The sequence below is a fragment of the Panulirus ornatus genome, chromosome 41 (genome assembly GCF_036320965.1).
Source record: "Panulirus ornatus isolate Po-2019 chromosome 41, ASM3632096v1, whole genome shotgun sequence".
Classification (NCBI taxonomy): Eukaryota; Metazoa; Arthropoda; class Malacostraca; order Decapoda; family Palinuridae; genus Panulirus; species Panulirus ornatus.
In genome coordinates, this window is record NC_092264.1 from 17261842 (window position 1) to 17287637 (window position 25796).

The following is a 25796-nucleotide window of genomic DNA, read 5'->3' on the forward strand; positions in this document are numbered from 1 at the left end:
AATGTCATTTACAGTATTACAGAGAATATATCTAGTAGGTTTTCCATTCTTTTGAGATAGGACAACCTATCTTATAACGCTATACACGTTTTCAAGTCAGAAACAAATCGACAATATGATCTCATTTTAAAAATTCGTCACACTCATGGCGGGAGACCAGTCAAGTGTAGGTGTATACCAAGAGGCATCGCTGTGGTACTGGTCTATTATCATTAAGGTGAGGTGCTATTTTAACTTATATACACACACACACACACACAGCATATATATATATATATATATATATATATATATATATATATATGCATTAATGTCCTGTCAAATTTAGCTTTGGAGTCCATACGCTGTTTTTATCATTCATTTGTGTGCATATATATATATATATATATATATATATATATATATATATATATATATATATATATATATATATATACTATTTTCATACTTGTTTTGTCTATCTCGAGTTCGCAAAGTAGCTCCAAAACAGGTGAAGAAATGGCCTCATTCGTTTTAGCTGTCATATTTAATGGAGTGAAAACGCAGCCTCATGTCTACAACCAGGCAACTCAGACCCTTTAGTCCTTTTGACTAAATCGCTCCTTCTCGCTGTGTCTCGTGCACGCCTTTACAACCTCCTGCATCATCAGTCCCAGGTACTCAACACCTTACTCAATCCTTACATCTCCAAAATTCGGTCTCCCACTTCTCTTTACCCCCCTACAATACAGTCGGGACTACTATGCCCTTAGACATGTCCATTTTTACCCTCCTAGATGATAACCTCTCTTTCTACTCATTCCTAAATGCTCCCATAACCTTCGCCCTCTTTTCCCCCCAATAACTCACTTTAGCTCAGGTATCTAAAGCGCTTCACTTTAAGTTTTCTTCATTCAGACTCTCTCTCTCTCTCTCTCTCTCTCTCTCTCTCTCTCTCTCTCTCTCTCTCTCTCTCTCTCTCTCCACTGCCAAATTGCTAAACCTAATACTTTTTCAGTGATTCATATTTACTCGCAAACTCCTCCTTTCACTCTCCCAAACTCAGACACCAGGTCTGACACGAACAATAATGCTTAGTAATGGTTAGCTGTCACCATTACTAAAGGTTCAGATTGGACGTTGGGAAGCACCGGTTGAGCATTAGGGTGGTAGATCTCTGGAATAGCTCGCCAGATGCAGTGGTTGGGGCTGGAACTTTGAATTGTTTTAAGAATAGGTTGGGTCGGGATATGAGCTCCGTTGAGGTGGTGGTAGGAGCGACCCGCCTAGTATGGGCCAGTAGGCCTTTTGCGGGGTTCATGTTCTTACGTTCTTATCTAAACGAAATATCCTAATACTATGATTCTTTGGCGTTTGTCAGCATTGGCTTTGCGAGACTTCATGGAATACATCCGGTAAGACTTGAATCGTAGTTCGGAAACCTTATCCTCTCCACATTCAGCTGTGATATTGGCCTTTGTATTCTAAACAAGGCTTTCCATATTCCATGGGTAATACGCAAGGGAAATCTTCATGAAATCCATCCAATAGGACTTGAAGGTATTGTATGGGGGAAAACCTACACGTGTAGTAGTAACCTTGAAATTTACCCTATGATCGCAAATTGAAGAGACCATCTTGTCTTAAGAGAAACACTCATGCTATGATGGTGACATTCATTCCGTGGAATGTGAATTCTGGCGACGAAATGAAATTCTTAAATCAACACAAAGTGCAGAAGTACCCTTGATTTTTTGGTCTTTAGAGTCCATGTTCAATAGGGCTCTTTATCTACCTCCAAAGTATCGTTATACCAAATTTCGATAGAATTAGGCAATTAGTTCAGCGGTTTTCCGGTGGAAACTAAAGCTATGGAAGGACAGATAGACAGACGAAAATGCTGGTTACTTCAGAGCAATCGAAATTTCGTTCTGAATGGCCCTCACTGAAAAGGAAATGGAGACGTTATTGTTCGTCCAACACACTGGCTTCTGTAACACATCCTTAACAGCAATCTGGTGCAAGGATGTCAGAGGGTTCAATCGACCAGTCTCTACCGACTGCGGCTTGACTGCATCTACACCTGGTAGCATGAGATCAATACCCTAGAAGCAGGTATAAAAATGCAGACGATGTGGACCATTGTAATATTGTTTAATGAATTGTATTAATTTCCAAGCGCATTGAAACAATATATGAATGGAAACTGTAGCAGGCAGAAACGGCTAAAACCGCTTTTAACTTATGTTAAAAATCAGATTATAATTATACTACTAACACTTCTTCATTATTGTAAAACTGCTGCAGAACTTCATAATACAGTCTCATTTATTTGAATAACATCAGTTGGAAATGGAACTTACAAACTATGGGACTAATCTTTATATTATTATTAGTTTCAGTTCAAGAAGAGGAAACCGACTAAAAATCTATCGGAAACATATCAAAATTCTTCAGGCTGTTATTCATCTTCCAACAATCTATATACCGCACTTCATGTCAGGAAAGAAACAGGAATACGTAAAGGTCAGTTATATAACCAGGTAAACTTCTATGCAGTCACATGTCTAACAGATATACTCAAGCTTTCAATTACTATTCTTAAAATACTTTTTCAACATTGTTTTGAGATTAGTTTGCTTAATCGCCATATAAAGGCTAATTGATAAATAAAGGAAATTGCTTTAAATGTCCAGATAGAAAAACCAATTTCCAAACACTCAAGGTGTGGTTATAGTGAATCAGCATTTACGAGTTGTCCAACACTGGCTTCCGGGGAGAGTCTAGCTATCAGCAGGCACGCTGCCAAAGACCACCAACTGCTCGTAGCCTCCCGCCCACTCTCCTAGCCTCAACCCTCTTACTTTACTTTTCTATCAGTTACGTGATTCCTCTTTTCTGGAGTCAAGACCTACAACAGTGAATTATGAAGTAGCCAGCACCTTCAGCTCCACCACCATACCCCTGTTGTGAGGGTGGCTTCACCCTCACAACGGCACTTTACATCTGCACGCATAACACATCCCTCTTCCCTACTTGCACCCTTAAAACACCCTTCTTCCTACCTGTACCTTTACAAAAGCCTTCCATCATATTTGCACTCTCACCACATCCCTCTTCCCTCCCTGCACCCTCAACACAGCTCTCCTCTCTAGTTACACTAACTTAGTCCTCCTCTCTACCTGCACCCTAAACACAGCCCTTCTCCCTACTATCACCCTAACTATAGCTTTCCTCCCTCCCTGCACCCTCGTCAAAGTCCTCCTTTCTACCTGTATCAACACCACAGCCTTCCTCCCTACCTGCACCCTCACCACAGTCCTCCACCTTACCAGCACCCTCGCTACTGCCCTTCTCCATATCAGCATTGCGTCTTAATCTGGTAGTTACTTCGAAGGGACCACAACCCCCACTGCTCAGTGTAAGTCCAAGCTGCTAAGTTGGGTCAAAGGTCGACAGAGCTGTTGGAGGCTGCAGGCCTTAACTCTACAGCCTGGCTGGTTCAGTGCTATTCCTGAAGAGTAGTAATCTAGGGCGTTTTTGAATTAATCTATAGTATATTCCATACAGTTTCTGATGGCGGCAGGCAGTGTTGAATATAATATTTTTGGATTCAAAATGTTCACAATGCAGTTCTTATTCTCTAACGCATCATTAGAGGCTATTTCAGATCTTTGCATTCTTTCTAACTCTTCAGTTAGTATTCAACACTACTCTGTTTGTGAGATTATTAGTACTTTGAAGAGTATTTACCACTGGTTTTTCTTCACTTGTCTTGAAGGTCCGCAAGAGCCATCCTACCATATTTTTTTGGAAGAGGCAACTGTTGCTTTGTTTTTTTGTAGAAGGTAAGGCCATCAGACGTTGTCACTCCGATAAATTTAGGATAAGGGAGCCGCCAAATAAAGATAAAGGTTAAGAACCAGTGAGTCATAGCAATTGATCACATGTAAAATCGTCATGAACACGGTCAACCAGTTATATAAATGTTCCGGATCCATTAGTTATGTCTTGAGTAACACAACCGATTTTAAATGCTTTACAAATACGAACAATGACTATAATTTTAATATTTTACTGTGATGAACAAAGGCATATTAGTTTATATATCAGTAAGTTAACGAAAAAGAAGATACAGGAAATAAGATGTTTTCATTGAAATTGATACAAAGTAATATTATTGCCGTATAGTTATAAAAAAGTTGGAAAACTCTTGAGTTAAGGAAGTTGGTTGTCTGCTTAGAAAATGTCGTGCTCAAAATATCTGGCAGTATTTGCTATATCTTAAGACAATAGCTTTTATCATGCATAAAATATTTTTATTTTTTTTTGTTTACATAATTTTGGTTACTATGCTATGGCGATAGAATACAGATTTTTTTCTTGAATGCAATAAATGCAGTGAATTCAGTAAATATGATCATTTTTCATTCATTTTGATGCAAATTTGGCTGTAAGAAATTAAATAACTGGACAACTGCGAAATACCGCGCAGAGTTGCCAACTTAGCGCTTTTTATAGAGATCTAGCGTCTAAATTTCGTATTTAGCGCTTAAGTGATATTTCTATATATGAGGAAATTCAAACATCAAATATGTTAATGTGATTTACAAAGTTCAATTGGAGCCTATCAATACAACAAGGAAAACAATATCAATATTGCTCGTAATTCATTTTCATCGAAATGAACATGTTCGAATTTTTTTTTTGAATAGGTTCAGTTCTGTTTAGACCCACATCTGAACTTGGGGATATTCTTCTGAATGCTAACCCTGAAACCAAACATGAGCCTTTTTGTTACTTAGATGATTGCCAATTTCAGCAACTTTCTGGAAACACCCAAGTAAACAAGTTCTTCAAGTGAAACTTGATCATTTGCTCTATCACATGGCCCTTTTAAATTGACAAATATTCTACATGTAGCCTTACAATTACTCTGCTTTACCCCCTCAAAAACATATGTAAACTGGACAATAAAGATTTTCAACTTTGTACAACAACCTGTTTAATATGATTCTCCCCATCATTTTGCTAAAACGGGGCTAGGGATATTGGTCGAAAATCTCCATTACATTTAGGTGTTGGTACGATTCCCGTATTTTTCCACATGAGTGGAATACAACCTTCATTGTATGACGTATTGAATAAGTCTAGAAGGGGCCCCCTCCCTGATGCAAACTTTACAGTTAATACTGCCATATGTTACTCCATCCTCCCCTGGTGCATTAGATTTCTCCTTAATCGCATGCAATTATTAGCCTCATCATTGGCACACATGTATCATCTCCCAACGTACACTAACTCACTACTAGTTCCCTCCTAAACGAATTCTACTTTCTCATGAGCCCTGAACTACAGGTGGTAAATGCAAATCAGGCCGCTCCAGCCCATTTCAGAATAAGTTGATTGGCCTTGGTTTGTGGGTCAGCGTGGGTGTTTTCCTTACTTCTAACACCTCGACTGATAAAGAAGACATTCTCTCACGCACTGAGTTCCAGTGGAGAAAGCTTCATCATGTATAGTGAAAACAGAAGTCAAAGCTTCGAAATAGACTATCAAAAACTGCTAGCAACCCATGAGTTAGGACACTGAGGACGAAGAGATTGCGAATTGGGAATTAGCAGATCTGGAATAATGGTGAATGTTTTAGTGTTAAAGCAGTCAGTCGTACTTGTTATTAATAAACTGGCACGTCAAAGAGTAGAAATGATTCGAAGAGCATTTTCCGATGTCATTTTAGTAAGTCTAACGCTTTTATAGCGATTTTGAGGAGTGAATCTAGCTCCACCTGTGTTGGCAACCCTGGCATTGCGCATGCGCAGTCTGCTGGCGGGGCCGATGACGCTTCATCACAACATTTGAAAACCTACCAAACGTGCACAATGAAGACGCGAAATGAACAGTGCAGAAAAGGTAGTAAGACAGTCATTACTTAAGATAATGACACCAGTCCCGGGACAGTGATTACCTGAGATAATAACACCGGTCCCGAGACAGTGATTACCTGAGATAACAACATCAGTCCCTTGATGATTAGGTTGTCCGTGATTACTCTTGTGAGTTAAGAATATGATGAATCTGCATGACGTCAATAACAATCACAAGTGGTCACTTACTCATGATTGCTGTTAGTCTGTGAAGGAGAGGTATATCCTCGTGTTAACCCGTCTCATAACATTATATCTTTTTATCACGTATTTATAGCGTGTGTGGGCATGTAAAACACCCTCAGGCTGAGCTTTGTGGCTATTTGATTATTTCGTATAGATAGTTTTAAGAGTACTACTGAAGGAACCTGAGGAAATGGAATACAAGCATATCAATGGATTACAGACCACCAGTAATTTAAGAAGAGAGCTGACGAGAAAACACGTTATATAATCCTACGAAAATAGACCAGTGATTCTGGGGAGGGTGATGACAGTAGGATGGAACTATAGTAAAGTTCTTTGTTAGGGACACCACTGAAATATCTTATGTGTTTGGATGAAAAGCTTGACAGTGGACACAATGTCTTTAATGCAAGTGATCGAGACCAGGGAAGCATGGATCCTTTATTTTTATCCTTGTGAAAAGTAATTTTAAGACTTGGATGATCAGCTTAACTGATCCAAATACGTAAACCACTAGAATGACCCAAGAGAACCTATGAAAACTCATAGTTTTTGATTAACAACAAAAATATAGATACAGCTTGCCAGGAGAAGTTAGTGAGGCTTAATAGGTTTAGTTGTTATATTAGTTTCCATCTTATCCCACATTTTTCCAGTTCATCATAGCTCCCTAATACTATTTGTTATATCTTAAAGTATAATGCTTCAAATCATGTTTCTCCAGTCAAAATCACTTCTGAGCCATTAGCTATTTTTGTGGTGCCCCTCATCTGAAACCACTGAAAAAATATGTGCTAATTAGTGCTTTAGATATTGAATTTTTTTGGTAACACTGGTGTGTCTTAAGGTAAAACAGTCATTTTGTAAGGAAGTGTATGTACTTGCTCTAGTTGGTGGATTTTGCTGGCAATTATATCATTTGATTTCTATTCTCTCATCCCCTCTCTAGTTGAAAAGAGTGTTTCTAGGTCTCCAAGGAAAATGAAAATTGCTGAAATCCATGAGGACTGTGTTAGAGATGATGAAGAGCACCAGTAATGTTGCAGATGACTGTTGATTAATGAAATTTGTTTTTATTAATGGTGTATTGCTTTTCTGTATGTATTTTCGTGAATTTTTTTAAATCTCCATCCCAGTGAATTGATGTCATAGTAATTAGTTTTTCTGCAAAATGGAGTTTGACAGTTAAAGTGAAAAAATTTCTCATATGCAGGATGGTGCAAGGGTATTTGGCACCCTAGATGAATGTGGACATATTTACCCGTAGTATCAGATAAGCTAATGTTGATGCTAATAATTCATTCATCATTTATTGGTGAAAGATGGTAATAGTATTGCATTTATCTATAAAGATTGCTTTTGTTACATTTAGAAATGAAAGATACACATGCAAAAGCGCACATTATACGTAAAGAATATGGAGATCAGTATGTCAGTGTCATGTCTGTATGTAAATGAATAATCGGATAAAGGACTCATAATTCACATATAGATAAGTATGTCAGTGTTGTGTCTGTATTTGAATGAATAAATGGTTACTAGTATATTGAATTTAGGTAGCCTTTTGGTAGAAAATACAGACGAGGTATTTCAGACATTACTGAACTGGAAATTTGAGGTCAGTATGGGCTGAATATTTCCATGCTTTGGTTAAGCATGTGAGTGATGTGCATCTACATAGTCAGGGTTGCAGATATACAGGAAGTTTATAGTGTAAATTCTATGGTTTATACCTAATGCACGTACTTGAACATCGAATGATGAATATTTACAGTAATCATTAATTAACATACCTGACTAAGAAAACTGAACTGTTTCCTCATGTAGCTATACTTTTGTTTGTTGAAAGTTTATTGCATTCACAATGGAAATTATAAGAGTTCTTATATTTGTCTATATGAGCTCTTATTGGTACAAGTCAGTTGTGGTGATGAGCAGTCAGTCACTGGAGGTAGATGAGGTCTCTGTGATGGGTGTGTGTCAGCAGTTTGCTGTTAGACTGCCATGTGAGCTGCTGCTGTTAGTTGAAAAGGGTGGACAAGTTCAGAAAGAGAAGGTCCTTCTGGTAGAAGGTGTAATATGGACCCATGTTGGTTCTGCTGGTGAGGAGGACCAGCCTGGGGAGGTATAGGTGTGCTTAGGTAGAATTAAGATGGCACATACATTCCTTCAGCTCAGTTTTCAGGGCCCTTAGTGATTTCAGTTGGCGAAGGAAGTGCGGACTGTATGAGAAAGATTTAATGATAATGCTGACATAACTCTTTCAGGGAAGGGGAAGAGTGGTTTGGGAATGTCTTGGGAGTAAAGTCAGGGGTTAGTGAGAGGACAGGAGCAAGGGAAGGAGTAGCAGTACTCCTGAAACAGGAGTTGTGGGAGTATGTGATAGAATGTAAGAAAGTAAATTCTAGATTAATATGGGTAAAACTGAAAGTTGATGGAGAGAGATGGGTGATTATTGGTGCATATGCACCTGGGCATGAGAAGAAAGATCATGAGAGGCAAGTGTTTTGGGAGCAGCTGAATGAGTGTGTTAGTGATTTGGATGCACGAGACCGGGTTATAGTGATGGGTGATTTGAATGCAAAGGTGAGTAATGTGGCAGTTGAGGGAATAATTGGTATACATGGGGTGTTCAGTGTTGTAAATGGAAATGGTGAAGAGCTTGTAGATTTATGTGCTGAAAAAGGACTGGTGATTGGGAATACCTGGTTTAAAAAGCGAGATATACATAAGTATACGTATGTAAGTAGGAGAGATGGCAAGAGAGCGTTATTGGATTACGTATTAATTGACAGGCGCGCGAAAGAGAGACTTTTGGATGTTAATGTGCTGAGAGGTGCAACTGGAGGGATGTCTGATTATTATCTTGTGGAGGCTAAGGTGAAGATTTGTATGGGTTTTCAGAAAAGAAGAGTGAATGTTGGGGTGAAGAGGATGGTGAGAGTAAGTGAGCTTGGGAAGGAGACTTGTGAGGAAGTACCAGGAGAGACTGAGTACAGAATGGAAAAAGGTGAGAACAATGGAAGTAAGGGGAGTGGGGGAGGAATGGGATGTATTTAGGGAATCAGTGATGGATTGCGCAAAAGATACTTGTGGCATGAGAAGAGTGGGAGGTGGGTTGATTAGAAAGGGTAGTGAGTGGTAGGATGAAGTAAGATTATTAGTGAAAGAGAGAGGCATTTGGACGATTTTTGCAGGGAAAAAATGCAATTGAGTGGGAGATGTATAAAAGAAAGAGACAGGAGGTCAAGAAAAAGGTGCAAGAGGTGAAAAAGAGGGCAAATGAGAGTTGAGGTGAGAGAGTATCATTAAATTTTAGGGAGAATAAAAAGATGTTCTGGAAGGAGGTAAATAAAGTGCGTAAGACAAGGGAGCGAATGGGAACTTCAGTGAAGGGCGCAAATGGGGAGGTGATAACAAGTATTGGCGATGTGAGAAAGAGATGGAGTGAGTATTTTGAAGGTTTGTTGAATGTGTTTGATGATAGAGTGGCAGATATAGGGTGTCTTGGTCGAGGTGGTATGCAAAGTGAGAGGGTTAGGGAAAATGATTTGGTAAACAGAGAAGAGGTAGTAAAAGCTTTGCGGAAGATGAAAGCCGGCAAGGCAGCAGGTTTGGATGGTATTGCAGTGGAATTTATTAAAAAATGGGGTGACTGTATTATTGACTGATTGGTAAGGCTATTTAATGTATGTATGATTCATGGTGAGGTGCCTGAGGATTGGCGGAATGCGTGCATAGTGCCATTGTACAAAGGCAAAGGGGATAAGAGTTAGTGCTCAAATTTCAGAGGTATAAGTTTGTTGAGTATTCCTGGTAAATTATATGGGAGGGTATTGATTGAGAGGGTGAAGGCATGTACAGAGCATCAGATTGGGGAAGAGCAGTGTGGTTTTAGAAGTGGTAGAGGATTTGTGGATCAGGTGTTTGCTTTGAAGAATGTATGTGAGAAATACTCAGAAAAGCAAATGGATTTGTATGTAGCATTTATGGATCTGGAGAAGGCATATGATAGAGTTGATAGAGATGCTCTGTGGAAGGTATTAAGAATATATGGTGTGGGAGGCAAGTTGTTAGAAGCAGTGAAAAGTTTTTATCGAGGATGTAAGGCATGTGTACGTATAGGAAGAGAGGAAAGTGATTGGTTCTTAGTGAATGTAGGTTTGCGGCAGGGGTGTGTGATGTCTCCGTGGTTGTTTAATTTGTTTATGGATGGGGTTTTTAGGGAGGTGAATGCAAGAGTTTTGGAAAGAGGGGCAAGCATGAAGTCTGTTGTGGATGAGAGAGCTTGGGAAGTGAGTCAGTCGTTGTTCGCTGATGATACAGCACTGGTGGCTGATTCATGTGAGAAACTGCAGAAGCTGGTGACTGAGTTTGGTAAAGTGTGTGAAAGAAGAAAGTTAAGAGTAAATGTGAATAAGAGCAAGGTTATTAGGTACAGTAGGCTTGAGGGTCAAGTCAATTGGGAGGTAAGTTTGAATGGAGAAAAACTGGAGGAAGTAAAGTGTTTTAGATATCTGGGAGTGGATCTGGCAGCGGATGGAACCATGGAAGCGGAAGTGGATCATAGGGTTGGGGAGGGGGCGAAAATCCTGAGAGCCTTGAAGAATGTGTGGAAGTCGAGAACATTATCTCGGAAAGCAAAAATGGGTATGTTTGAAGGAATAGTGGTTCCAATAATGTTGTATGGTTGCGAGTCATGGACTATGGATAGAGTTGTGCGCAGGAGGGTGGATGTGCTGGAAATGAGATGTTTGAGGACAATGTGTGGTGTGAGGTGGTTTGATCGAGTAACATAAGGGTAAGAGAGATGTGTGGAAATAAAAAGAGCGTGGTTGAGAGAGCAGAAGAGGATGTTTTGAAATGGTTTGGGCACATGGAGAGAATGAGTGAGGAAAGATTGACCAAGAGGATATATGTGTCGGAGGTGGAGGGAACGAGAAGTGGGAGACCAAATTGGAGGTGGAAAGATGGAGTGAAAAAGATTTTGTGTGATCGGGGCCTGAACATGCAGGAGGGTGAAAGGAGGGCAAGGAATAGAATGAATTGGATCGATGTGGTATACCGGGGTTGACGTGCTGTCAGTGGATTGAATCAGGGCATGTGAAGCGTGTGGGGTAAATCATGGAAAGCTGTGTAGGTATGTATATTTGCGTGTGTGGACGTGTATGTATATACATGTGTATGGGGGTGGGTTGGGCCATTTCTTTCATCTGTTTCCTTGCGCTACCTCGCAAACGCGGGAGACAGCAAAAAAAAAAAAAAAAAAAAAACTTTCCGCTTAAACCATCACCCATACTGACACTAAGAAGTTTAAAATCCCTCATTAATCGAGGATGTCATGGCCTATTGTGATCCCAGGGTGCATGGATGCTGTTTGCACCTAGATTGATGTGCATCATCAAAGTCTTGGTGTGATTGTGGGTGACATTGTATGTCTTTATACATGTACTTTTAAAATGTATACATTTTTTTTCATACTCGATTGCTGTTTCATGCGTTAGCGAGTTGGCACCAGGAACAGACAAAGAAAGGTCACATCTGCTCACATCTATTCTGTAGCTGTCATATGTAATGCACCGAAACTACAGCCAGGCCCCAATAACCTTTCCATAGTTCATTGACAGGATGTTGACCTCAGTATACCACATCATTCCAATTCACTCTATCCCGTGCGCACTTTTCACCCTCCTACATGTTCAAGCCAAGATGTGCATGTATACATACATATACATTCACATAACCAGGTTATACATACATATATATTTTTTATTTATTTGTAAGAAATAAGAAATATATATGTATGTATAGCCACCCCATTTATGTATATAAATTCTAAAGGGAGAGAAAGACTATATCTACGAGAATATCTCTCTCTGAATGATAGTTTATTTTGCAGTATCATCTCGAGACCCATAGGTTAAAATTGGCAAGTCACTTTATGAAAATAATGATGTTAATTTCCCAAGAGTAATAATAGATTTCCTAGAACATGAAATGTCAATTTTAACTATGGAATTTTGAATCAGTTTTTGTTTAAACATATTTCAAAAGATTTCACATGCATACATAGAGTATATTCCAGAGTATCCTAATCCAGTGCAATGAATGACCAACTTTTTCATTTTATAAATCATTGTCATGATATTTAAGATCTGTTTTGGATCCTGCAAAATTTCCAGGATTGCATGAGTGTGATTCCCAGTGTGCCAGGACTGGGAAAATCCAAGATATATAATGAACTCTATCCCCAGCCACTTCTAATGTAAGGATTAAAATCTTGAATGAAGTTTTATTTATTTATTTATTTATTATACTTTGTCGCTGTCTCCCGCGTTTGCGAGGTAGCGCAAGGAAACAGACGAAAGAAATGGCCCCCCCCCCCATACACATGTATATACATACGTCCACACACGCAAATATACATACCTACACAGCTTTCCATGGTTTACCCCAGACGCTTCACATGCCTTGATTCAATCCACTGACAGCACGTCAACCCCTGTATACCACATCGCTCCAATTCACTCTATTCCTTGCCCTCCTTTCACCCTCCTGCATGTTCAGGCCCCGATCACACAAAATCCTTTTCACTCCATCTTTCCACCTCCAATTTGGTCTCCCTCTTCTCCTCGTTCCCTCCACCTCCGACACATATATCCTCTTGGTCAATCTTTCCTCACTCATTCTCTCCATGTGCCCAAACCATTTCAAAACACCCTCTTCTGCTCTCTCAACCACGCTCTTTTTATTTCCACACATCTCTCTTACCCTTACGTTACTTACTCGATCAAACCACCTCACACCACACATTGTCCTCAAACATCTCATTTCCAGCACATCCATCCTCCTGCGCACAACTCTATCCATAGCCCACGCCTCGCAACCATACAACATTGTTGGAACCACTATTCCTTCAAACATACCCATTTTTGCTTTCCGAGATAATGTTCTCGACTTCCACACATTTTTCAAGGCTCCCAAAATTTTCGCCCCCTCCCCCACCCTATGATCCACTTCCGCTTCCATGGTTCCATCCGCTGACAGATCCACTCCCAGATATCTAAAACTCTTCACTTCCTCCAGTTTTTCTCCATTCAAACTCACCTCCCAATTGACTTGACCCTCAACCCTACTGTACCTAATAACCTTGCTCTTATTCACATTTACTCTTAACTTTCTTCTTCCACACACTTTACCAAACTCCGTCACCAGCTTCTGCAGTTTCTCACATGAATCCGCCACCAGCGCTGTATCATCAGCGAACAACAACTGACTCACTTCCCAAGCTCTCTCATCCCCAACAGACTTCATACTTGCCCCTCTTTCCAAGACTCTTGCATTTACCTCCCTAACAACCCCATCCATAAACAAATTAAACAACCATGGAGACATCACACACCCCTGCCGCAAACCTACATTCACTGAGAACCAATCACTTTCCTCTCTTCCTACACGTACACATGCCTTACATCCTCGATAAAAACTTTTCACTGCTTCTAACAACTTGCCTCCCACACCATATATTCTTAATACCTTCCACAGAGCATCTCTATCAACTCTATCATATGCCTTCTCCAGATCCATAAATGCTACATACAAATCCATTTGCTTTTCTAAGTATTTCTCACATACATTCTTCAAAGCAAACACCTGATCCACACATCCTCTACCACTTCTGAAACCACACTGCTCTTCCCCAATCTGATGCTCTGTACCTGCCTTCACCCTCTCAATCAATACCCTCCCATATAATTTACCAGGAATACTCAACAAACTTATACCTCTGTAATTTGAGCACTCAAATATATATTTTACACTTTACATAAGCATAATTTTAGTAAATGATTTAAACATATTGAATTATCCATATTTTTCATTCTTCATCAGCAAATTGCAGTGCATCAAGTCCATTAGTCTTTTTACAATTTCTCTCAAGATTTTTTCACGCTTGATCACTGTTTCTCTCACAAGTAAGTTAGTGCAAGGAACAGACAAAGAAAGGCCACATCTGCTCACATTAATTTTCTTAACTGTCTTGTGTAATGCAGTGAAACCATAGCTCCCTATCCACAGCGAGGAATAATCTGCGAGGCTTTGAAATGGATGGTATTGGTGAATTATACCAGACAGCTAGAGTGTACTGTATTTGTCTTGAAGGGTGTTTGTTGCATGTCTTGACTACCTTTTGCTAAGGTGGGAGAAGTAGTTGTGAAAAAAAGGAAAATCCGTTAAAGTACTTGTTTTATGTTTTAAGGAGGATATTTTCTACCGTTCTTATGTTCATATATTTTAGAATATAATTTTCTTAATCTTTTATCTTCTTACTGAAGTTTCATCTCTGAAGAAACTGCACTTTTGATGAAAACTAAGCTTTCCTGAGATTTACTGTATTCAGAATCATGTCATGTTTTTATTTCATTTTTAGTCATTTAGGTAATAGGTATATCAACATATTTCTTTTGCAGGGACCAATGTAGACACCATCAATTTACGTGAAGATACAACCACTTTTTCCAGACAAAGTCATTCTTATCAGTGTAAGTCTGGAGTCTCCCCTTTGCTTCCAAGAAGGCTTCCAAGAAGGATATGTATACCTGATTCAAAGAAAAGGACAATGTCATTGACCTCCCTACCACAAGAGAAGACTGCAGCACCTTTTCTTATTTGTGACAGTCCAGTATCTCCAGAAGTAGGTAGCAGAAGGTTGTTTGTAGGCACTGGCAGCCAGCCATACATTTTTAGAGCAAGAAAGCAAGTCAGCCCTAACAGTGAGGGTTTTGACAAAGAAAATCAGAATGTCACTCCTAAAAACAGTAGTACACGCATCACATTGCGTACTGCACTGTGTGAAAAAAAGAATATTATGCACATAGACAAAATGATGAACAGTTCACAAGTTCAGTGTGGGAATATGCTGAAAGAAGTTGGAGCAAAGAGGAAAATTGCTGCTGAGAAGGAGAATCTATCTACCACATGTCAGTTTCCTGTGAGAAGATCAAAACGAACAAAGAAAGAAAACAAACCATTCATGCAGTTGATGCAAGATGGAACCAGAAAATCACCAAGAGAAGATTTTGCAGTCGAGGGAGATGGGAGCTTGAAAACAGATGTATCAGTTAAAGTAGCAAAATCAAAGCAAAAAGGATTAGAATTGGGGATTGAAGTTAAAGATTCACAGTGTGTATCAAAGAGAACTAGTAAAAGAATAAAAAAAATCTAAATTTCTCAGTAGAAAATGACATGCAGGTAATACAAAGAACTGAAGTTCAAGTAGAAAAAGGTAAAAGTCCCAGAAGTATTTTGTCCTCAGAGCAAAGGACAAGGAAAAAAGACTTCAGCAGAAGAAGATCTGAAAGAGTAGCAAGTATTAAGGAAGCCACTGTGTTAACTGGGAGAACTCTGAGGAGGAAAGTGGACAAAAATAATTCATCCCCACAAAGTAAACCAAAAGGCTTAAAGGATGAGAAGAGAAGATCTTGTAATAAGGTAAGAAATTCACCTGCTACAGACAAGAACTCCCTGAAAAGTGATGGAAATGTAAGCCCATCCTCTGGAGAAGGGACTTCACAAAATTCCACTGTTTATAATCATACCAGAAAAATGTCCCCAAATTTCACGTTTAATGAACAGTCTTCAAAATCCAGAGTTGCAAAAACATCAAAAAGTAAACAAAACAAATGTAGGATACCAATATGGGCTTCAGAAGGAAATACTAGAAGAACCCCAGGAAAGAGGAGGTCTCTTAGGGTTATGGATAAAGGTATTTATGAATTTGAATTTGATTCTTCAGAAGAGGTACCTAAGAAACGGCACAAGACGAAGCGTAGAAACCAAGGCAGGAGGACAAAACCTAAACCACGAACAAAGCAGACACTTCTTACAACGGATCCTAATTGGGAAGATCCATTATCCTCATTGTCATTTCCTGTAGTTTCCTCCAGTAGTGGAGGAGACATTCAATGTTTAGGAACTTATACTAGCCTCAGTCTCAGAGAAGGCAATGAGTCTGTTAGAAGCAGTGTTACCCCGAGTCTTGGAGAAGACATTGATCCCACAGGGGCGAGCATTAATTCAGAATGCAATTCAGATGATTTAGACACTCATGACAACCAGGAAGATGATTTTGAAGGATTTGAGTTTGAAACTGTTAGTTCATTTGTTGCTCCTCAAGAACCCTCTACATCAATTCCAATGACATCAGTTAGTGTGACAAATACTCCTGCTATAACTAGTCAAATTTCGAAGTACATAGGAGGGTCAAGTACCCCAAGAGATGGAAGTAGCTTACCATGCACACCTATTCATGAATTGAGAGAACAGCAGGCACCAAGGAAAGTAGCAGATGATATTGCTACATGTTTTGGGTTTGATGATACCGAGACTGAAGATGATGAATTAAACTTGTCTCCAGTGAGATTTTCGGGGTTGCAATCACGCTTGGAAGTGACTGGTGCATCAGACATAATGGAAGTAGATGCGCAGCTAACACGTTTTTCTTGGTGTTCACTTAAACCAGGCAGCCAGAGTTATGTTTCTGCTGGTTGTACATCAAGCATGTTGGTTCATGATCGCAGTAAATCATCATTATCATGCTCATCAAGCATATCCCAACCTAGAGAATCTACACACAGAAAGACTAAACAAGGAAACATTGTTGATTTTCATAAAAAGAAAGTTGGGGATAGTCATTGTGAAATTGAAAGAACAAAAGATAAAACCATGATGACTTTGGCCCAGCCTGTTACTTCTAAACCGCAAGAATCTGATAGTGAACACACCAACACATCATTATTGTTTGATGAGGAAGAGGCAATAGAGAGTCAGATGAAAGAAGATAAAGAAAAGCAGAATGAATTATCTCAAAAAGAATATTTTTCAGGATTATCTCCACCTCACCTGATCAAGAGCCCTGAAAAATCCTTTTCTAAGGTTAGTATGGAGGTTTTTATTCTATCAATCATTGATATGTGACCCAGTTATTTTTTTTGTGTTCCTGTTCATTCTGCTGAGGTAATTTACATAGTTTTCCCTTGATCTGAGTGGCAGTACAGTATCTGTGTAGGTCCTGCACTTCAGTTTCCAATCACAGTGTGCAAATTATGTTGGAATTTCATGACTTTGTAGCTAGATATTCATTTATGCTTTTGTTCCAGAATTACCTTCTTTAGCTTTGCTGGATCCATTTTGGATTTTGACCAAACTTGAAAATATTCTTGATGCTGATTCCTTAAGAAAATCAATGTTAATGATATTGCTTATTTTATTATCTTTAAAATTTTGTACAGTGATGGAAGTATCACATCTATACAGTATCTGTGTCTTGAACTTAACGCACTGATCACTCGTTTTACAAGATCTGGTTAGATCTTTATTGCACTCTTTTAGAGTACAACTATTCCTCGATTTGACAGGTCTGTGTTCTTGGACAAACTGCCATAAGTTGAAATGCAAGTCAGGCAGTTGAAACCCTCTTGAATAAGGGGATGCCAGTTTATGTTCCTGATGGAAATTTTGCTGTAAACTAAGTTACAGTTGTCTGGTTACATGCTGTCTCATGTTGAAAAAAATTATCTCAAAATTGGTGCTAATTGATTTATAATTCAAATTCAGATTTTTCTCTGGTATGTTTTTACCAAATTCCTGACTGAACTAAAAACTGATTAAGATATTCAGTATGTTTTTACCAAATTCTTGACTGAACTAAAAACTTATAAGATGTATGTTTTTCCAAATTCCTGACTGAACTGAAAACTTATTAGATATTTACAATGATAAGAGAAAATGGGTGGTAGAGATGGATCAGCTATCAAGTGCTAGAGCACTGCTGCAAGAAAGCAAAATGTTAAATGGGGTAAATGATATGGTGAATGGAAATTTATTTTTGATTTTTCTGAAATGTTTCTCTTAGTATGTATTTGCTTAAATATGAGCTGCAGATTTCTCACCCCACAAAACAACAGTAAAAGTAGGAGTGGGGCTTGTTTTACAATGGATTGTAATAAACATATTTCAAAGACTTACTTTAACACAATACCAATTGGGATCAATTGTGAATTATTTGATGTACGTTGGAAGGCAGCAGGAGATAAAGGGGAAGTTGCATTGGTTGAAAATGAGGGCAAATGGGGGCTGGGATCAGCAGGTTTACTGTAGGTTGATTAAGATAATGTTTTGGAAGTAGGTTAACAATGTGAGAAAGACAACACATAGGAGCATTGATGAAAGAGTTAAATGGGGAAGTGGTAACAGGCAGAGATAAAGAAGAGATAGAGTGAGTATTTTGAAGGATTGCCAAATGTTTATGATGATAATGTGGTATATGTTGGGTTATTAGCTGGGGAAGAACTCAAACTTGTGGAATCAATTTATCACTATTTGATAACCAGAAAAGTGTGTTTAGAAGTTCCTGTATGTGGTATAAACTGACTGAACACATGCTGCTGCCTTAGAGGATGGTGCAGTGTGGTTATTTGCCAAGCATGGCCACATGGTTGTCATTCTGCTGTGTGATTAGTGGGTGTTTGGCTTGGGAGGCACTTGTCTCATCAGGCTCGCAACAAAATGTAGTTTTTTATGATGAAGAGTTTTTCTCATATTCTTCCTGTTTCCAGCATTAGTGAGGTAGTGCTAGGAACAAATGAGAAAGGCTACATTTGCTCACATCCATTATCTAAGTGTTGTATGCAGTGAACTGAAACCACATCCCCCTGTCCACAACCAAGCCCATTGATATTTCCATGGTTTCCCCTTAACCGGTTCACAAGCTCTGGTTCAGTACATAGACAGTTTTTCATGTCCCATGTACTGCATTCCAATTCAATCTTATCATGTGTAAGTGCATCATCCTCCTGCATTTTCATACTTCAGTCTCTCAAAATCTTTTTCACTCCATTCATCCATCTCCAGTTTGGTTTCCCACTTCTTGTCCCTTCCACTTCTGACACATGATTCCTCTAATTAATCTCTCCTTACTGATTTTCTCCACTTGTCCAAACTATTTCAGCACACCTTCAGATCTTTAAACCTCACTCTTGTTATGACACCTCTTTCTTACTCTTTTATTACTTACTTTATCAAACTTCTTCACACCACATGCTGCCTCAAACATTTCATTTCCAACACATCTGCCCTTCTCCACACATCATCATTTATAGCACATTTCTCTCATCCATGTGTGACAGCTTTAGCTACAATTTTCATGCATAAATCACAAATTGATTTTTGTGTTGATAAGACATATCTAGTTGGCGAGCTGTCAGTTTTTGCTGTTTTCACATGTTTGAATTATAAGTATTGTATATCATGTTACCTCTTTGTGGCTTAGGAAGATCTCGGTAATCTGTGCAAAATTTGATCTAATTACTGTAGGATTGGTTCCCTGTTAGTGTAGAAGATTGAAGTGTATATGTATGTATGTACAGTTGGATAGTTTTCAGACTTTCTCTTGTTGCAGTTGAAAAATTAGATCAATTTTTTTCAGTTACCGAAAAGGTCCTATGACCGGATTCTACTGGAAAAAACTCGAAGGAAATTCATCAGAAGATGCCTTAGAGGAAACATCAGCACAGGAACTGACAGTGAAGTGAGTTTTAATGATTATTTGTAGAAAATTGATTTTTGTTTGTATTGCATTTTTGATAATCCAAGCTCACATCTCACATTGTCAACAGCAGACCAAGCTCACTCCACCTGTTGGCTTTAAAATATTTATTTCCGATAAAATTTTCACCCTCTTCTGTACATTCTCATGTATAGCCCCATAGTAAAGGGGTTACAGTTAGTAACTGAATTAGCTTTACTCTAGTCAATACAATTGTCATAATCTTTTTAACATGATTAAACAAAGCATTTGATTCTTGTCCTGTTCTTATACCATATTTATGTTGCTTAAGTCTAACATAAAGGTCCTTATCAGTCTGCCCAACATAAAACATAGTACAATTTTTACTCGGTATTCTGTAAACACAGCCTGCAAAATTTTTTGGTGAGTTTTTTATTAAGATATTTATAGTATTGTTACTTAAATGGAGAACTAAAAGATTCGTGTTATCAAGGGGAGGTTTGGGTTTAATACTATGAGATGATTTCTTTGCCAGCTTAAGGGATTTATCGCGAAAGATCTAGGATACTTTAACTTGGATCCAATAGAATATATCATCTCAAACTCATCGTGAATGCATTCCAGACTGCATATATGCAATGTCCCTAGGAACATCGACTGAAATGATGATAATTTAGCTGCCATGTCGAGCTGGGTAATAATGAATATAAGCACAAACATTGGTGGTTTTTTGTATATGCTAAATTTAAGCGTGTTTCTATCCCTGTGGATCATGTAATCTATAAATGGTAACACTGTTATTTTCCACTTCCACATTAAAGTTGATGGAAGGTACTAAATTGTTTAGTAAAGGAAGAATTTTTTGTAAATTTTTGCTTTTTGGCCAAACACAAAGAACATCATCTTCATTCAGATTACTTCCTATAGCCGTATGTACCATAGATACATTATATATATATATTTATTTATATTTATTATACTTTGTCGCTGTCTCCCGCATTAGCGAGGTAGCGCAGGGAAACAGACGAAAGTATGGCCCAAGCCACTCACATGCACATGTATATACATACACGTCCACACACGCACATATACATACCGGTAAATTTCAACGTATACGCATATATACACAGACATAAACATATATACACATGTACATAATTCCTTCAAGTCGCCACCCCGCCACACATGAAATGACAATATATATTTTTTTTTTTTTTTTTTTTTTTTTATACTTTGTCGCTGTCTCCCGCGTTTGCGAGGTAGCGCAAGGAAACAGACGAAAGAAATGGCCCAACCCCCCCCATACACGTGTATATACATACGTCCACACACGCAAATATACATACCTACACAGCTTTCCATGGTTTACCCCAGACGCTTCACATGCCTTGATTCAATCCACTGACAGCACGTCAACCCTGGTATACCACATCGCTCCAATTCACTCTATTCCTTGCCCTCCTTTCACCTTCCTGCATGTTCAGGCCCCGATCACACAAAATCTTTTTCACTCCATCTTTCCACCTCCAATTTGGTCTCCCTCTTCTCCTCGTTCCCTCCACCTCCGACACATATATCCTCTTGGTCAATCTTTCCTCACTCATTCTCTCCATGTGCCCAAACCACTTCAAAACACCCTCTTCTGCTCTCTCAACCACCCTCTTTTTATTTCCACACATCTCTCTTACCCTTACGTTACTCACTCGATCAAACCACCTCACACCACACATTGTCCTCAAACATCTCATTTCCAGCACATCCATCCTCCTGCGCACAACTCTATCCATAGCCCACGCCTCGCAACCATACAACATTGTTGGAACCACTATTCCTTCAAACATACCCATTTTTGCTTTCCGAGATAATGTTCTCGACTTCCACACATTCTTCAAGGCTCCCAGAATTTTCGCCCCCTCCCCCACCCTATGATCCACTTCCGCTTCCATGATTCCATCCACTGCCAGATCCACTCCCAGATATCTAAAACACTTCACTTCCTCCAGTTTTTCTCCATTCAAACTCACCTCCCAATTGACTTGACCCTCAACCCTACTGTACCTAATAACCTTGCTCTTATTCACATTTACTCTTAACTTTCTTCTTCCACACACTTTACCAAACTCAGTCACCAGCTTCTGCAGTTTCTCACATGAATCAGCCACCAGCGCTGTATCATCAGCGAACAACAACTGACTCACTTCCCAAGCTCTCTCATCCCCAACAGACTTCATACTTGCCCCTCTTTCCAAAACTCTTGCATTTACCTCCCTAACAAACCCATCCATAAACAAATTAAATAACCATGGAGACATCACACACCCCTGCCGCAAACCTACATTCACTGAGAACCAATCACTTTCCTCTCTTCCTACACGTACACATGCCTTACATATATATTATCCCTGGGGATAGGGGAGAAAGAATACTTCCCACGTATTCCCTGCGTGTCGTACAAGGCGACTAAAAGGGGAGGGAGCGGGTGGCTGGAAATCCTCCCCTCTCGTTTTTTTTTTATTTTCCAAAAGAAGAAACAGAGAAGGGGGCCAGGTGAGGATTTTCCCTCTAAGGCCCAGTCCTCTGTTCTTAATGCTACCTCGCTAACTGCGGGAAATGGCGAATAGTTTAAAAGAAAGAAAAAGAATATATATATATATATATATATATATATTTATTATATTTATTTTATTTTGCTTTGTCACTGTCTCCCGCATTTGGAGGTAGCGCAAGGAAACAGATGAAAGAACTGGCCCAACCCGCCCCCATACACATGTATATACATACACGTCCACACACGCAAATATACATACCTATACATCTCAATGTACACATATATATACACACACAGACATATACATATATACACATGTACATAATTCATACTGTCTGCCTTTATCTATTCCCATCACCACCTCACCACACATGGAATAACATCCCCCTCCCCCCTCATATGTGCGAGGTAGCGCTAGGAAAAGACAACAAAGGCCCCATTCGTTCACACTCAGTCTCTAGCTGTCATGTAATAATGCCCGAAACCACAGCTCCCTTTCCACATCCAGGCCCCACAGAACTTTCCATGGTTTACCCCAGACGCTTCACATGCCCTGATTCAATCCATTGACAGTACGTCGACCCCGATATACCACATCGATCCAATTCACTCTATTCCTTGCCCGCCTTTCACCCTCCTGCATGTTCAGGCCCCGATCACTCAAAATCTTTTTCACTCCATCTTTCCACCTCCAATTTGGTCTCCCACTTCTCCTCATTCCCTCCACCTCCGACACATATATCCTCTTGGTCAATCTTTCCTCACTCATTCTCTCCATGTGCCCAAACCATTTCAAAACACCCTCTTCTGCTCTCTCAACCACGCTCTTTTTATTTCCACACATCTCTCTTACCCTTACATTACTTACTCGATCAAACCACCTCACACCACATATTGTCCTCAAACATCTCATTTCCAGCACATCCACCCACCTCCGCACAACTCTATCCATAGCCCACGCCTCGCAACCATACAACATTGTTGGAACCACTATTCCTTCAAACATACCCATTTTTGCTTTCGGAGATAATGTTCTCGACTTCCAAACATTCTTCAAGGCTCCCAGGATTTTCGCCCCCTCCCCCACCCTATGATTCACTTCCGCTTCCATGGTTCCATCCGCTGCCAGATCCACTTCCATGTGCGGCGAGGTGGCGATGGGAATGAATAAAGGCAGACAGTGTGAATTGTGTGCATGTGTATATATGTATGTGTCTTTGTGTATATATATATGTACATTGAGATGTATGGGTATGTATATTTGCGTGTGTGGATGTGTATGTATATACATGTGTATGGGGGTGGGTTGGGCCATTTCTTTCATCTGTTTCCTTGCGTTTCCAAAAGAAGGAACATTGAACGAGGCCAGGTGAGGATATTCCCTCAGAGGCCCAGTCCTCTGTTCTTAACGCTACCTTGCTAACGCGGGAAATGGCGAATAGTATGAAAGAAAGAAAGAGATATATATATATATATATATATATATATATATATATATATATATATATATATATATATATATATATATATATATATTGTTTTTACCTGTTTATGTTTTTTATTAATAGTCTTCCTTGTCTGCTTCCCAGCATTACTCTTTATTATTGATGATTTCTCTTGTTCACCACTAGGATGATGCAGTCAGTAAGAAACGGAAAAGAAAGAAGAAGCACTGTAGACCAAAAAAAGACCCCAAGAAGAAGAAAGAAACTAAATTGTCTAAGTCAACTGACAGTTCTTCTCTCTCAAATATATCCACCACTAAAAGAACAAAGGCTTCAAAGAAAGACACCGCTTTTGTAAATATTTTACCTGCTGGAGTAATGTATATCATAGATATGATAATGGTTAGATTTATATTGAAATATTAGATAAGTAAAGGTATTAGAAGTATTCTTCTTCTTCTTCTTCTTCTTCTTCTTATTCTTCTTCTCTTTACTCTTCTTAGATGAGGCATAGAAACCATCGGCCATAAAATGCTTATTTGATTTAAGTATTCAACTGTAAGATGTTTTCGTACAATACTTTACTAGATCATTGGCATGACTTTTGCTTCCTGGATCTTGGCCACATTAGCTTTGATGAGTGTATTGTGCTTTCTTTAGTACCTTTTTGGCATGTGAGGGTTGCAGTACCAACATGTTCAGGACCTGATTGGTCAAAATCTTTTTCACTCCATCCTTCTATCTTCATTATGGTCTCCCCGCTCTCCTTGTTCTCTCCAGCTCTGACATGTATATCCTATCTGTCCACCTTTCCTTACTCATTCTCTCCATATTTCCAAACCATTTCAACACATCCTCTTCAGCTCTCTCAACCATGCTGTTTTTATAATGACACCTTCATTACTTACATTTAATTTTTTATTTATTTCATACTTGATCGCTGTTTCCCACATCAGCAAGATATTACTAGGAACAGACGAAGAAAGGCCACATCTGCTCACATCCATTCCCAAGCTGTCATGTGTAATGCACCAAAACCACAGCTCCCTATCCACATCCAGGCCCTACACACCTTTCCATGGTTTACCCCCAGATGCTTCATGTGCCCTGGTTCATTCCATTGACAGCTAATCGACCTCATTAAACCCTGTTGTTCAAATTCACTATCCTGAGCATGCCTTTCACTGTCCTGCATGTTCAGGCCCTAGTCACTCAAAATATTTTTCACTCCTTGTTCCCACCACTTTTTACATGTTATTAATGGTTGTGGCCTGACAAACTAAGCAAATCCATTGTCATAAATACATTGAAATTAATTCCTATTGAAATTATTATTGTTTGTTTAATTATAGAGTTTTTACATGTATTACAGGAAACGTCATTTAATGAATGGGTGTCTGACATCAACAGTCATTTCAGTGAAGTGGATGACTGTGAACTCGTGGTCTCATAAATTTGCTGGATCCAGATGACAGTGAGGGTAAAAGTTCAAATTAATTTGTAAGCTTAGTAAACAGTGGTGGAATTGAAATTCCTGAACTTTTCAGTAATTTAATGTAATTTAGGATTAAAGAGAAAAATCAATTTATGTTTGAAGGTTTTTAAGTTAGGGTCTTTATTATTTTGTGGCATGCTGAATATTGTAAAATGAAATGTACTGTAATTGCAGTCAGTCATGAGAGACCATCTAGGAGGCAACTGTAGATCACATTTTGTAAAACTTCTCTTGGTTTATTCCGAATGCCTTACTGTTAATATTTTTAAGTTTTGTTCATGAAATTTTTTTCAATCAGAATTTATACAGAATTTTTTTATGTTATGTATCAGAGTATTGTTGCATGTTTTATTTCTGATTTTATGATAACTTCCTTTTGTTTTATGAATTCTTGCAATGAAAGGAATCTGTTATATGATGGCTTTCATGGAGACTGAGTCTTGTTAGAGATCTGTAGCCTTTGACATTTAAGAATATTTGTTATACAGTATTTTTTAATTTTGTAGAGATCAAATTGAAGTTTTTATTTCCAATTTTGTAGAGATCAAATTGAACTGATAAAGGTATATAATTTGGTAGATGAGCATAGGAAGTAGATGTACATTAAATATTTTGTCTGAAATTCATAATAAAAAAGAATAAGAGCAAACAA

General features: G+C 38.8%; 1 protein-coding gene across 1 annotated transcript; it reads left to right on the forward strand.

The window, feature by feature from the left end:
* Positions 1–3: 3 nt before the first annotated feature.
* Positions 4–25796, forward strand: LOC139761767 (uncharacterized). The gene is given in 7 exon segments (XM_071686203.1): positions 4–217; positions 2376–2505; positions 14561–15308; positions 15311–17024; positions 19576–19677; positions 23836–24003; positions 25022–25796. Coding segments are annotated over 7 exon segments (3015 nt in total). The 5' UTR covers positions 4–145; the 3' UTR covers positions 25103–25796.